The sequence below is a fragment of the Ptiloglossa arizonensis genome, chromosome 1 (assembly GCF_051014685.1).
Source record: "Ptiloglossa arizonensis isolate GNS036 chromosome 1, iyPtiAriz1_principal, whole genome shotgun sequence".
NCBI classification, from domain to species: domain Eukaryota; kingdom Metazoa; phylum Arthropoda; class Insecta; order Hymenoptera; family Colletidae; genus Ptiloglossa; species Ptiloglossa arizonensis.
The window spans coordinates 32,443,105-32,458,502 of NC_135048.1; the positions used below are offsets into that span (position 1 = coordinate 32,443,105).

The 15,398-nt window shown below is 47.6% G+C and overlaps 1 protein-coding gene across 1 annotated transcript in view; it reads left to right on the forward strand.

Annotated features, from left to right (window-relative positions):
* Positions 1 to 970: 970 nt before the first annotated feature.
* The window catches only part of Cph (BCL11 transcription factor chronophage), a 72,257-nt gene continuing 57,829 nt past the window's right edge, over positions 971 to 15,398 (forward strand). Inside the window, exon 1 of the mRNA XM_076306338.1 lies at positions 971 to 1,306. Coding sequence (XP_076162453.1) covers positions 1,270 to 1,306 — 37 coding nt within the window. The 5' untranslated portion in view covers positions 971 to 1,269. The remainder of the gene's footprint in view (positions 1,307 to 15,398) is intronic.

Genomic DNA, 15,398 nt, shown 5'->3' on the forward strand with positions numbered 1-15,398 from the left:
AAATCAGTGAAGCAGTGAACCGAGAAACCGGCGAGATAAAGAGAGAAACCGAGAGAAAGAAAATACAAGGAAAAGGTGAATCCACGCGCGGCGCGATCGCGAGTTCCCGCGACACGGTGCGAGCGAGCTGTCGGGCGCGCGCGACGGCCGACGACCGTCAGTGATCCCGGTTTCACGGCCGAATTATTCCGCGAGGTGATCAACTCCGGGTGTAAATCGTAATATTAGGAGAGTGGTTCTCGGTTAGATCGAGACGCATCGCGGCTACCTGTGCGCGACGCTTACACCGGGGTCCCGATCCCGCGGTGACCGGGCAGCCAGCCAGTACCCGGCGGCCGGCGAACGACGTCTCACGCACCTGTCCACGCGCCGAGGAAACACCGTCTTACCCTTGGCCAGAGCCGTACCACGCGTCACCCCGACCACTAACGTCGTACCTGTTCCGTCGTCCGCGCGTAACGCGGTTGCGGTTGCGATCGCGTACGATCGCGACGTATCGCGCGGGTCTCGGGTCTCGTATGTGCGCCGCGACCCGCCGCGTCCTCCCGCCCGGGTCTCGGGAGCGGACCGGAACGCCGTTACCTTGAACATGAGGACGAACGTCAGTTGACGAAGAGGCGCGTGTACCCGTGGCCGAGGACCCTCGATCGCCCGTCATCCTCGCGGGCAGCTGCGCGCGGACCATCGGACGACACCCGGATAGGAGGGAATCGGGTGCTCGCCAAGGGGAAAAAAAGAAAAAGAAGAACAAGAAGAAAAAGAAGAAGAAAAAGTGCGACGATTTGCGCGGGGGAGACACCACCGTGACACTCTCCCCCCACCCCCACCGCGGGAACACGGAATCGCTCCGTCGAGGGCCCCGGGTGAAGTTCATCGAGGTGGAAACAGGTGAATACGACGGATGGACTCGTTGAGGGGCGGTGGTGAGGGGGAGGAGGAGGGCTGAAGCGCGTGACGATCGTTCCCTCGTTTCACGAGTTCTCCTCGAAGGAAAAATCTTGCGTTTCCAGCGCGCTCGCTCGTCTTCTTCGTCTTCGTCTTCGTCTTCGTCTTCGTCGTCGTCGTCGTCGTCGTCGTCGTCGTCCCCTCCCCCTTTTTCTTCTCGCCCACGGTGGACGAAACAGGGAAACAGATTCGTACGGATTCGAGGGTACCGCGAGAGCGACCACGAACGACCCGACCGAGCCGACACGACCCCCTCCGTCCTGGACGTCCGTGGGAAACGTTGTTCCAGACGTGCGACGCGCCGCGAACATCGAGAACGTCACCATGAGGATCAAAATGCCCGCGGTCAGGATCGCGCAAGGTGAGTGCGTAGCTGTGTAATATACGCGTGTAACCGAGAGACGGTTGTTATATCTTTTTTTTTTCTTCTTCTTCTTTTTCTTTCTTTCCGCTCCGAAACGGTTGTACGCCGACGACGCCGCGGCGTCCGTCGCCCGACACCGGAACAAGTATCATTATTTTTGGACACCGAACGCGACGAGCCCGCGGCGCGAACGCGAACACGCGGCGCGAGCAAGCGGCCACGACCGCGCTGCCTGAACTTGAAAAGTCGAGCGAAACTTTTCGTGCGCGGATCTCTCGGTAGACCGCGTTTTCCTCGCGGACGATATTTCGACGATCGAGCGCACACGCGCTCACCGCTACCATCGCGAATCGTCCGACGCGTGCTCGTCTCGAACGTTCGAGGAACACGCGCCCGTGCACGATCGTACTCCGTGATTCGTTGAACACCAACCGGGATATCGTTCGCTCGATGATACGTAAAAGAGCAACCGTGATACCGGCGACGATGATTCGCAAATAGAGCAACAGGGACACCGCAGCCTCGATAATTCGCAAATAGAGCAACGAGGACGTTATTGGGTCGTCGATTCCAAAGAATTCCAATACGTTGAATGTAACAGCGAGAAGCGTTTCCGAACGGATTTTCCGCGCGGTGGGGAAAAGAACGGTGGAAGTTTGCTCGGAGAATCCTCGATCGTTCGTAAATAGAGCAATAGAGACGTTACGGGTTCGATGGTTCGCAAATAGAGTAACAGGGATATTATAGGCTGTCGATTCGAAAAATTGTAATTTACCGTAGGTATCGTGTAGAATGTGGTAATTTTTATACAAATTTTCCGTGCACAGAGGAAAAGAACAGTAGAAGTTTGCTTGGAGAATACTCGATCGTTTGTAAATAGAGCAATAGAGACGTTACGGGTTCGATGATTCGCAAATAGAGTAACAGGGATACCATAGGCTGTCGATTCGAAAAATTGTAATTTACCGTAGGTATCGGGTAGAATGTAGTAATTTTTACACAGATTTTCCGTGCACTGGGAAAAAGAGCGGTAGAAATTTTCTTCGAGAGATCTCGACAATTCCTTAATAGAGCAATAGAGATACTATAGCCTCGATAATTACCAAATAGAGTAACAGGGATAGCATAGGTTGTCCATTCGAAAAATTGTAATTTACCGTAGGTATCGGGAAGAATGTAGTAATTTTTACACAGATTTTCCGTGTACTGAGGAAAAGAGCGGTTGAAGTTTGCTCCGAGAGATCTCGATAATTCCTTAATAGAGCAATAGAGATATTACAGCCTCGATAATTCTCAAATAGAGCAAGAAGGATATTATTGGGTCGTCGATTCGAAAAAATTGTAATCCACTGAAAGTACCAGAGGGAATGGTTTTCACACAGATTTTCCACGCAGTGAGGAAAAAAGTGATAGAAGTTTGCTTCGAAAATTCTCGATAATTCCTAAATAGAGCAATAGAGATATTCTAGCCTCGATAATTAGCAAATAGAGTAACAGGGATACTATAGGTTGTCGATTCGAAAATTTGTATTTTGCTATAATTATGGAGAAGAATGAAATCATTTTCACACAGATTTCCACGCACTGAGGAAAAGAGCGATAGAAGTTTGCTCCGAAAATTCTCGATAATTCCTAAATAGAGCAATAGAGATATTATAGCCTCGATAATTCGCAGATAGAGTAACAAGGACACCACAGGTTGTCGATTCGAAAATTTGTATTTTGCTATAATTATGGAGAAGAATGAAATAATTTTCACACAGATTTTCCGCGCACTGAGGAAAAGAGCGGAAGAAGTTTGCTTCGAGAACGCGTGCTCGGGAATCCTCGACATATTTGTAAATAGAGCAGTAGGAATATCACAGGCTCGATAATTTGCGATAGTAATAGAGATATCGTGGACCGTTAATTCGAAGACACCTTGAAATTCGAAGAAAATACCGGAAAGAATGCAATATAAAAGGGGGTTGAATTTTCCAAGAAAATTTTCCATTTCTCGAAAAAAGGGGCTCGCAAGTAAACGTTTCCCTCCAAAATGCACGATAATTTGTAAACGGAGCAAGCAATGGGAAAAACACTTTCGATACAGTGAAGGTTCCCGGAAGAGTTTTCCAACAGATTTTCCATTCGAAAAAGGGGCGCCCTGGGAAAAGCTTCCCTCGAGAGTTCTCGATAATTTCCAAACAGACTAACGAGAACGTTATCTGTTTATTGATTCGAAAACCGTTGTAATTCAAGTACGGGGAACAATGTCGAAGGAATAGAGTTTTCCAAAAGATTTTCCACGTAAGTCTTCTTCGAGAATCCTCGGTTACTCGTAAACGGAGCAGTGGTTCCTAATTTACAAAATTGTAAATTAGGTGCCTCATCGTGGGCTCCTAATTTAACAAAATTGACGATCGAAAGCAGTCGAAAGAACTCGTCTCAAAGCGAATCCAGTTTTCCAGTAGGTCCCCCACCGTCTACGAAAAATGGCGCGGGACGAAATTTTTCTTCGGTCGTCAACCGTGAAAATTCCAAGGTGACCACATCCAACGATCACCGGACAAATTACGCTCTTTCCTTTTTAACCGTCGAATTACGCGATCTCGCGATAAGGTCTCGATCCAGCGTAAAATTAACGCGGTTCGAACGCTCCCGTAGCTGAGAAACGATCGATCGATCGATCGCTTCGTAAGACGTTGAAAAGGCCTCGACGATCCTAATCTCGGCTCCGGTTCGCTGGGAAGCGAGCGTTGCCCAGCGATTCCTCGAGAATCGCTAGAGATCGTGCCCTTAACCCAGTCGCGAGGACGCCCTGCTCGCGCGAATCCTTCGTATCGATCTCGGCTTCGAATCTAGTATACACGCGCGCGAGAAAGAGGGAAAAACGAGCCACGATTTCCTCTATCTCGCCAAGCTGGAACGTGTTCATCGCGGTGACGTTTGCATCGTTGAACTCGAGAGAGAGAGAGAGAGAGAGAGAGAGACACGAGTTACGGTTGAACCGTGAAAACGGTAACACGGTGTAACGGAAACGAAAACTCGGACGGTGGGAAGAATCGAATCGCAACCTGTCGCCGGCTGGTGAGTCTCGGAGTCTCGGAGGCGGCGGCGGTGGCGGTGGCGGTCGCGTGGCCGCGGCGGGAAGAAAATAAAAGACGCGCGGACGTCTCGAAGAGCGACGCGGAATGACGCGAAGGAGCCTCGGAAGAAGAAGGGGCCGAAGGAAAGAGAAAGGGAAAGAAGGAATGAATGAAACGGGGAAGGATCGAAGGGGGCGGCGAGGAAACCGGGACACCGGGCCAACGTCTTCGAGGGACGTCGTTGTCGACGTCGACGTCGTAGTCGACGTAGTCGTCGTCGTCGTCGGTTGAATTTTTAATTAGTACCCCGACACCCCCACCCGTGACCGGCGTCGTCGGGGTAGAAAAAGACGAGGAAGGTGGCGGCCAAGGCGGAGGCGGAGGAGAAAGAAGAAGAGCGAAGGGGGAGTAGTAGCGCGGGGTGGGCGAGAAGGTGGGGCGGCATTGTCATGCGCGCGTTTTTCAGAGACTTTTCCACCCCCGACGGTGCACGCCGCCATCCCCCGCGTCGCCTCGAGCCACCGACACCCCCTCGCCCCCCACGGGGAGCACCAACGGCGGCGGCGGCGGCGGCGGCAACGGCGGCGGTGGCGGCGACGGCGGCGGCGGCGGCTCCGTTTTCTTAATTACAACTGCGATATTCTTTAGTTCGCGCGATGACGCCGCCGCGAAAAGATACCGGAATATTTTCTCCACCGATTAACCCCGAGATTCTCGGTCACGAATGTGGTACGATCGATCGGTGATCTCGATCGGTCGGTGACTATCGTCCAACGAACTATCGTGTTCTCCGACCCTTAGAATCGACCGGCGGAGAAAATCGGAAACGGTGGTCCGCCATGATCGGTGCTGGTCGTTCGTCGCTCAACGAACTCGCGAACCAAAGTTTCCGCTCGCGCGTTCACCGTACCGATTCGCGAGCCACGATGCCGCATCGGAACGCGGAACCGAGATGGTACGCGAGTAGAACGTCTTTGCAGCGCTCAACGCCCTCGGAAAAACGAGTCGAGGTTAGGTTCCGTGGTTCGTCGATGTTCCGAGGAAAACGCGATCCTCGAACCCGTGTGCACCGAGAGTGCGCTCGTCCGTCGTTCCGGTTCGTTTCCAACGTGCCGTCGCGCGTCGTTCTCTCGATTATCTACCGAAACGGAGGTGCGTACCAGTGTCGCGAGAGTGCTCCCTCCCGACAGCAAGATTCTGTGAACGATTGAACACCGGCGCACGCATGTCCCTCACCAAGAGTACCAAAACGCGTGTCCAGCATCGGCGCGAGTTGCACGCCGATCGACGCTACGTGACTCCAACGCGGCGATATCCCGCACGGGTTCGATCGGTTCGTAGTCGATCGCGTTTCGAGACACGCGAGAGGTGAGTTTGGGGAATACGTTAGCACGCGTGTCCGCTCGACGAGAATCGGCGAGATCCCATTCGACGAAAGTGGCTTCGAGTGGTTGAATTCGTACGCGGGAGGCTCCAACGCGAGAATACGTGAACGTTGCTACTGACCGATCGTGATGCGTACTCGGTCTCTCGAGTTGCATACTCGACGATCGTCGCGCTGTCACGCGACCGACGATCGTCACGCAATTTCTAAAAATTCTCGGCTAGGTTCAGAGACTTTCGAATGGGCTCTCCCGGTATACGGTTCGCGAAACTTTGCTCCCGTTCGTCCTTCCAACGGACATTCCAGAATTCGAAGGAGGGGTGAAGGGGGAGAGAGGAACGCGTCTCGATCCCGACGACGACGTCGAAGCTTTAAATTTCTGTTTGCAAACGCGGATTATCGTCTACCCGGAAACGGACCCACGTCTCCTGTTTACACCGCGATTATCTACCTTCACGGCGTCCTACATACGTGTAACGAAGTAAATAGATCGCTCGTTCGCTTGCTCGCTCGCGCTCGCGCGCGCGCGCGTCTGTCTGGCCGTCGAACGGCAAATACCTCTCTCGCGCAATTACCTCGCGGATTTATCTACGATTTCGACGGTAAGCGCGTTCTTCGTGGATTTCGTTGCGATTCGGAACTCGGACGATTTCGAACGACTCGCGCGGAATTCGCGAGTGCGCGAACTCGTACGGGGAAACGATATCTTTCGTGCACGGCTCGTCACGAAGGAAATGCTCGATATTACCGAACGGACGGTTACTCGCACCTGGATCGATCGGTACGCGATATCGACGCGTAGAATGTTTCCAACGGTGTTGCTCGAATAATCGACCCGCTCGAAGAAAATTCTCAGCGCTGTTCCGGAATTGTTTTTAATTGGGAACGGAACGCGTTTCTTGCGCGTACGTTCCGCGCGTTAGGATCCGCTCGATTCACACCGATACGAAATTCTTTCGCACGTCGATGATCAACGATCGAATTGAATATCGGGCCGCGATGTAACGACCTCTTATCTGGATAAGCAAATTCCCAATTAAGATACGAATCGTAGAACGCGTGTACGCGTTACCGGTCGCGATGACGCTTCTGTCCGAGGAATGTCGAAACAGCTGCTGTTTGAATACAAAACAGCATTGAATTCGAGCGAAATATTAACAACAGCGCGAGAGAACGAGCTGCCGAACAACTCACCCGATACGCGGGAATTATTGTTCTTCCGCGCGACGACGATAAAGAGATGAAAAAAAAAGAGAGAGAGAGAAAAAAAAACGAACGTGGAAGGGAAACACGGCGAGGTCCTCAGACGTTGCTTTGTTCGTTTATCTTCTCGGACCGTGCAGGTGGAAATTGTAAATTTAACGCGCTCGAACAAATACGGAGGAAAGGGACCGACTATTTTTAAAAGACTGTTTTCCGCGCGGGGAATTTTCTTTTAATTTTCAACGTCGTGGATCGAATCTACGACGCGAGGCGACAGCGATCGAGACACGAGGTTTGAAAACGTTTGACGAACGTTTCTTCCCGTGTACGAGTTCGATACTTACAGTGCGTTTATGTGACGCGAGGAGAACGAAGAGAGCAAGATTCTCGGAAATGCCAAAATGGAGAGTTCGATGTAAATTATTTTTTTTTTTTCATTCGATATCGAGCACACCTATGAGACGCAAAGTCGCGGCAAAGTCGGATGCGAATTCTGGTAGCCCAAAACGTTAAATATAGAACACAAATATTAGTAAGCGATAATTTCTTGCGAGCAAGTTCTTCTTGCGTTATCTCGGTGCGTTATAAATATTTTCTAGATTATTAATTTTAGGAGAAATATCTCGCGTATCCGAATGATAAATTTCTCGCGAGCGAGTTGTTTCTACCGTATATAGGTATGTTGTAATTTTTACGTCGATAATACATGTTGGATAGTGCCACACTGTACTCTCCTTTCGACGTTATACTTTTGAACGATGCTTCCACCATTGCTCTACGGTATACTTTCTCGATCGATGAAACTTCCAGAATATCGCTATATTAGATTGCATTTTTTGGATCGACACTTTTACGAAGAATACGAACCTTAAACATTCGACAAATAAATTTCTCCAAAGTTCTTACCGTACATCCATACACTGTAATTTGTAAATTAACGATATTTCCATAACCCAAGCTACATTGCATTCTCCTCTTGCGCTAAATTTTATTCTCCGAATTAACACTTGCGAAGAATACGTCGAGCATTCGATAATAAATTTCTCGAAAATTCTGGCCGCATACCGATACACTGTAATCTCTAAATTAACGACATTTCTATAACTCGTGCTACATTATACTCTCTGGATCAACACTTTTACGAAAAAAATTTCAAGCATTAGACCAATAAAATTCTCTAAAGTTCTTATCGTACATTTATACACTGTAATTTTTGAATTAACATTTCTATAACCGTGCTACATTATACTCTTTGGATCAACACTTTTACGAAAAATTTCTCAAGTATTCGACCAACAAAATTCTCTAGTTCTTATTGTACATTTATACACTGTAATTTTTGAATTAACGACATTTCTATAACCCAGGCTACATTATATTCTCTGGATCAACACTTTTACGAAGAATACTTCAAGCATTCGACCAACAAAATTCTCTAAAGTTCTTAGTGTGCATCCATACACTATAATTTCCAAATGAACGATATTTCCATAATCGCTATATTGTACTCCCCCCTTGCGCTACATTTTAGTCTCTGGATCAGCACTTACGAAAAATTTCTCAAGCATTCGACCATCAAAATTTCTCTAAATTTCTTACCGTACATCCCTACACTATAATTTCCAAATAAACGATACTCCAAAATAACCCAGGCTACATTGTACTCCCTTCTTGTGCTAAATTTTACTCTCCGAATTAACACTTGCGAAGAATACCTCAAGCATTCGACCAACAAAATCTCTCTAAATTTCTTACCGTACATTTATACACTGTAATTTCCAAATTAACGACATTTCTATAACTCGTGCTACATTATACTCTCTGGATCAACACTTTTACGAAGAATACCTCAAGCATTCGAGCAACAAAATCTCTCTAAATTTCTTACCGTGCATCCCTACACTATAATTTCCAAATAAACGATATTCCCATAACCCCGTTGTTACATTGCACTCCCTTCTCGCGCAACGCATCGCTCTCCGTACGAACACTTCCGAAGTGTTCGGGGCATTCGAGCTCCACTCGTCGAATATTCGAATGGTTGGAGGCGTTCGAATACTCGTCGAGTAGAAAAATTCGACGAACGCTCCCGGCAGGTTCCGACGGTGCGCGATACGCGCCGCGACGAGCCAGGGACAGCCTTATCGTTCGCGAAACGACGTCTCGGCTGCGCGAAAGCAATTTTATCAGCCGCCTCGAAAAGCGTGACTCGTTAATTGACGCAATTACGCCCGCATAGCAGGACACCTCGCGTCGCGGCGTCCTGCAAAAGCCTCCTCCGTCCCTCCGTCCCACCGTCTCTCCGTCCCTCCCCCGCGAGCACGGTATCGGGCCGGGGGCACTCTCGAGGACGTTATTTAGCAAACAAAGCCGAGTTTTACGCGCCCTTGTCGGCACGTGCGCGGCATATGCGCGTTTTCTATGCCCGCGCGCGCGTTAAACATTGTCTTTGATGCGGCCCGTCGGAAGCCCTTCTTCGTCTTTCACCGATCTTCGTCCCTTATCCCTCTTCCCTCCACCCCGTCACCCTCTCATCGCGCATGGAATTCTCTCTTTTTCTCTCTTTTTCTCTCATTCGCTCCTTTTCTCTCCACCCGAGTGTTTCTCGATCTCTCTGTTTCTCTTATTCTCCGTTAGGTCTCTTCCTCGCTCTTTCTCTCTCCTTCTCGCTAAATCTCGCTCTCTCGACTCTCCGCAAGAGACACAGGGATCCGTCCCTCTCGTTCGCTCTCTCTCCGTCCTCTCTCTTCCTCTCCGGTGGCAACCGGCGCGCCTTCGACTCGGGCAAAAAACTACTTTGATTTGATTTCTTAGATTAACCTTTCGGGGCGTCGGGCGCGTGGCGAACCCTTCCCTCCTCTTTCCTTCTCTAACCCTCTCTCTCCCCTCCTCTCGCCCAGTCCATCGTCCTCCCTTCCTTCGCGCGCTCACGGTGTCCTCCGTGTAGCTCTCCTATCCGTTTGGAGGGCCCGCGGAGCACGTGGCCAGGTAAGAACTCTCCGGCGATCGTGCGCGGAGGGCCCCTCCCCCCACCTGCCCCCCGATCGGGCCCGACTTTTGATCCCAGAAGCACGCGATCGCGCAAAAACTCTTCGTAACACGAGTCTCGCTAATGGCGACGTATCCTTTACGGGGCCGCGAGGAAAAGTTGCTCTCTCGGTAGAGGAAACGAACGGGGACCGTTCTTACCAGGCCCCGAATCGATCCGTGCATCGACGTCTCGACGTCCGCGTCGTCCTCGAGACGGTCCTCGATTGGTTCACAAATACGGGAATGTTTCCTAGGAATCGATCGAACCGAGAACCATTGCCGAGATACACGTACGGACGAAATGATAAACGTACAATTTAATAAAAATTTGTAAAATTTGTAAAGTTTGTAAAATTTTAGAGTTTTTATAAGAGTATCGCGACGCGGACAGATTTTGCGTTTCATGGTTCACGGTGTATTAGAAATTTCACGGCCTATCGGCGTAGTAAACCGTTGGTGGTTATTCTCGAACGAATTGGGTCGTCGTACGCGTTGATTTCTATCGATTGGAAGGTTAAAGTATCGAAGAAACGTTACCGTTGTTTCTCGTCTCGTTTGTAACTCGTATTGTAATACCATTGTAATGCCCTGTCTTTCAACGAAGATAGCGAAGCGAAGCTACTGTGAGAATCGGTCTTTCGATCGAAACGTTTTCCGGTAGACCTCGAGCCTCCCGTATCTTACCTATTACTGTATTTCTAAGTAATGGGTAAGTACTGCGTTCTTTGGAAACTTATCTCGTGGAATTAATTACGAAAATTGAAAACACTGAGTATATATATTCTGGGCCGTTCCGTGCTAGAGGACTTCGAAGGTTAGCTACGATGTTTTGCAAGATGATGTGTTTGGAGTGTCCAGTGTCTTATAAATTTTGTCCAAATCGAACTCGAGAAACAAAGTACGCCGAATAATCGAATACAAGGTACACATTCGCATTTATGATTCGCTCTGGTAGAAAAAGATATGCTTTTGTTGCAAAAAACATGCACAACGACGATTGCTGATTTTTTATATTTACTCTCTCGGGACTGTTCCCTCTGAACCAAATCCAATCCTCGACGACTCGATACAAAGATTCGAGCTACAACCTTCGATACTTTCTACCATTTATTTATCGCTGTTCCCCCCAAACACGTTACTCGAGCGACGATAATACATTTCTATAACCCGTGCTAAATTAACGACATTTCTACAACCCGTGCTAAATTAACGACATTTCTATAACCGGTGGTACATTATACTCTCTGGATGAACACTTTCACGAAAAGTTTCTCCAACATTCGATAATACTCGATTATCTTATTACTTCGACGATACATTTAGGATAATCCTTCCAAGAGTTTTCAAGCTTACAAATTGATACACTCTTCAGATTGCTCGACACGGTGTATTCGGCGAGGCGGCTCGCGGTGCTCGTTCCTACGGGTTGGCACGGTGAAATGCAAATAACGGGGGTGTCCTATCGGAGCGTAGATGGCGCCACCTGCCGCCGCTGTCCGATGTCGCGTTGACGCTCGCTACTGGATACCGCGAGCGAAAGAACGCTCGGCTCTTTTACGCCGATTCGCGAGCAAACATCGCGACGCGACCATTAGCTCGAGATCTCGCGCCAGTTCGGCCGATAGCGTTTGAAAATAGTTGCCCGATAAGATAAGAGAACGTTACAGTACCACCGTGCGCCGCTACGTTATTTCTGGACCCTGTCGACTTGACGCATCGATCACGGGAGACGATCGAAGTCTTTCGGCTTTCAACCGTTGGTAACGGGGACCCTTATTCGCAACTTAAATGATTCGTGGGGTGTTTTGTACAAATGGATACTGATATTAAATAAAAGAGTGATAAAAAGAACGATTGTGGGATGGCTAGTATGTCCGCGAACGTACGATGTATTTGTAAATTCTCGTTCAGGTCTTCTCCATCGGGGTCATTGTTTTCAAGGGTGTCGTACCAAAGACGTCACTGGAAATATTTTCAAGAATCTGTAATATATTTGAAAAATTTTTTTCGGTACCTCTTCATTGTGGAAATTGTTTTCGAGTACATTGCGCTAAAAACGTTACTGGAAGTATCTTCAAGAATCTGTAACATATTTGAAACATTTTCTTCGGTACCTCTTTATCGTGGAAGTTGTTTTCAAAGGTGTCGTACTGAAAACGTTACTGGAAGTATCTTCAAGAATGTGCGATACTATATGTTTGTAAATTTTCCTCTCCATCGGGGAAATTTTTTTCAACCGTATTGTACTAAAAACGTTACTGAAAGTATCTTCAAGAATTTATGATATATTTATAAATTTTGCTGGAAGTATCTTCAAGAATTTATGATATATTTATAAATATGGCTGGAAGTATCTTCAGGAATTTATGATATATTTATAAATTTTACTGGAAGTATCATCAAGAATTTATGATATATTTATAAATATTGCTGGAAGTATCATCAAGAATTTATGATATATTCATAAATTTTACCTGAATTATCTTCAAGAACATGCGATGTCTTTGTAAATCTTATTGGAAGTATATCTTCAAGAATGTGCGATATATTTCCAAATTTTACTGGAAGTACCTTTAAGTATGTGCGATATATTTGTAAATTTTCCTCCCCATCGGGGAAATTTTCTTCCAACCGTACAGCACTAAAAACGTAACCGGAAGTATCTTCAAGAATTAGCGATATATTTATAAATTTTGCTCGGTATCTCTCCACGGAAGAAATTATTTTCAAGCGTATCGTGCTAAAAACATACCTGGAAGTGTCTTCCAGAATTAGTGATATATTTGTAAATTTTGCTCAGCATCTCTCCACGGAGGAAATTATTTCCAAAAGTATCGCGTTGTAAAACGTTCCTGGAAGTATCTCAACGAACACCCAACGTATTTCAAAAATATTCCTCGGTTACCACTCAATCGGAGAAATTATTTCCAAAAGTACCGCGTTGTAAAACATTCCTGTAACTATCTCGAAGAACGCGTAACGTATTTCTAAAATGTTCCTCAATTACCTCTCAATCGGCGAAATTATTTCCAAAAGTATCGCGTTGTAAAACATTCCTGAAAGTATCTCTAAGAACGCGCAACGTATTTCTAAAATATTCCTCGGTTACCACTCAATCGGAGAAATTATTTCCAAAAGTACCGCGTTGTAAAACATTCCTGTAACTATCTCGAAGAACGCGCAACGTATTTCTAAAATGTTCCTCAATTACCTCTCAATCAAAAAAATTATTTCCAAAAGTATCGCGCTGTAAAACGTTCTTGGAAGTATCTCTAAGAACACCCAACGTATTTCTAAAATATTCCTCGGTACCTCTCAATCGGAGAAATTATTTCCAAAAGTATCGCGTTGAAAAACGTTCCTATAACTATCCCAAAGAACGCGTAACATATTTCTAAAATGTTCCTCAATTACCTCTCAATCGAAAAAATTCTTTTCGAACGTATCGCGTTGAAAAACGTACCTGAAAGTGTCTCGACGAACACCCAACGTATTTCTAAAATGTACCTCGGTACGTCTCAATCGGAGAAATTGTTTTCGAGCGTATCGCGTTGAAAAACGTTCCTGGAAGTATCTTCAAATATGCTCAATGTGTTAATAACCGAGCGATCGCGTAACTCTTTGCCCGGAGTACACACGGCGGCTCGGTCCGCGAGCACGATTCGTCCCGAGAAGATTCGAAGGCAGAAGTAATTAAATCCATTACCCGGGAAGAAACGGCGACTCCGAGGAGTAGAAATTAATTAGCCATCCCGGCCAGGGTGGGGGGTGGCACGGTAAGAGAGAGAGGGGGGTGGTGGCTTTCCTTAAATCCTCGTCCTTAGCCGCCAGGACAGACGATGTCGATACAGGCGTCTCCTCTAGCTATCTTTCCCGAACTCGGCTGTATATCGTCCGTCCAATCTGCCGTTGGGCAATTTCGGCTGAAATACGATGTCGTCGGGTTCGTTCGCGCGGCTCGACGGCCCCGGCTTATTGGCCTTCGTGGAAGATCCCTTAAAACGGGGTTAAGATCGCGAGACCGTCTATAGACCAGTCGCGCGGTTTTTTACACACTCGAATCACCGGACATCGTCATCGAGGATCGGTGGTCCCGACGTTCGTTTTTACACACTCGAATCACCGGACATCGTCATCGAGGATCGGTGGTCCCGACGTTCGTTTTTACACACTCGAATCACCAGACATCGTCATCGAGGATCGGTGGTCCCGACGTTCGTTTTTACACACTCGAATCACCGGACATCGTCATCGAGGATCGGTGGTCCCGACGTTCGTTTTTACACACTCGAATCACCGGACATCGTCATCGAGAATCGGTGGTCCCGACGTTCGTTTTTACACACTCGAATCACCGGACATCGTCATCGAGGATCGGTGGTCCCGACGTTCGTTTTTACACACTCGAATCACCGGACATCGTCATCGAGGATCGGTGGTCCCGACGTTCGTTTTTACACACTCGAATCACCGGACATCGTCATCGAGGATCGGTGGTCCCGACGTTCGTTTTTACACACTCGAATCACCGGACATCGTCATCGAGGATCGGTGGTCCCGACGTTCGCGGAACTGATCGAAAACAAGTCCACGATCTTGGAAAAATATTCCATTCTCTCGTGTTTGCACCGAGTTTCGAAAATCGAAATCTGAAAGTACCATTTTGCGCGATAGACTCAACTTGGTGGGTGATTCGGTGTTAAAGATTCGAAGATTGATCCCTGTGGATCGATTTCCTTTTTTCGAGGATTTGCGTTAAATATTGCGTGACTGGGGAAAAGACTATTGTAGATGCTTGAAAAAGTGTGCACGAGAAGCAGAATATTGGGTAATTGGGGAACAGACAATTGTCGATGCTTGAAAAAGTGTGTACAAGTAACAGAATATTGCCTAACTGGGAAACAGACAATTGTAGATGTTTGAAAAAATGTGCACAAGTAGCCAAAGTATGTACATGAAAAAGTGTGTTCGTGGAAAATTTGGAATCGATGGGTGGAATATTGCTCGTTTAACTGACACGCAAAGTCCTCTTAACTTTGGTTCGTTTTTCGGGTCTTTCTCGACCCACCGCGTTCGCGTATACATATCTACCCGATTCCTAGCGTCACAAAATATACAGTCCAACAAGGTTAAAGTGTTAAAGTGAAATACGATCTGGACCATCGACCGAAACTTGCATCTCCAAATGCAAACATCGTCCCGAAGAGAGCCAGTGCCTCGAACCCTTTCGAACTCGAAGCACTCGGCAGGTCCCGTTTCGATCGTAGTCCAGGCATCGGAATCGCAACCTCCGAAGCAGGAGAGGTTCGAAGGACGAGCATTGGGTCTTCGACTTTCGAGTCGTAATGGATTTACAAGCACTTCCGAATAGGCTCGTCGAGAACCCGGGTCTCGAGGAAAGCACCGT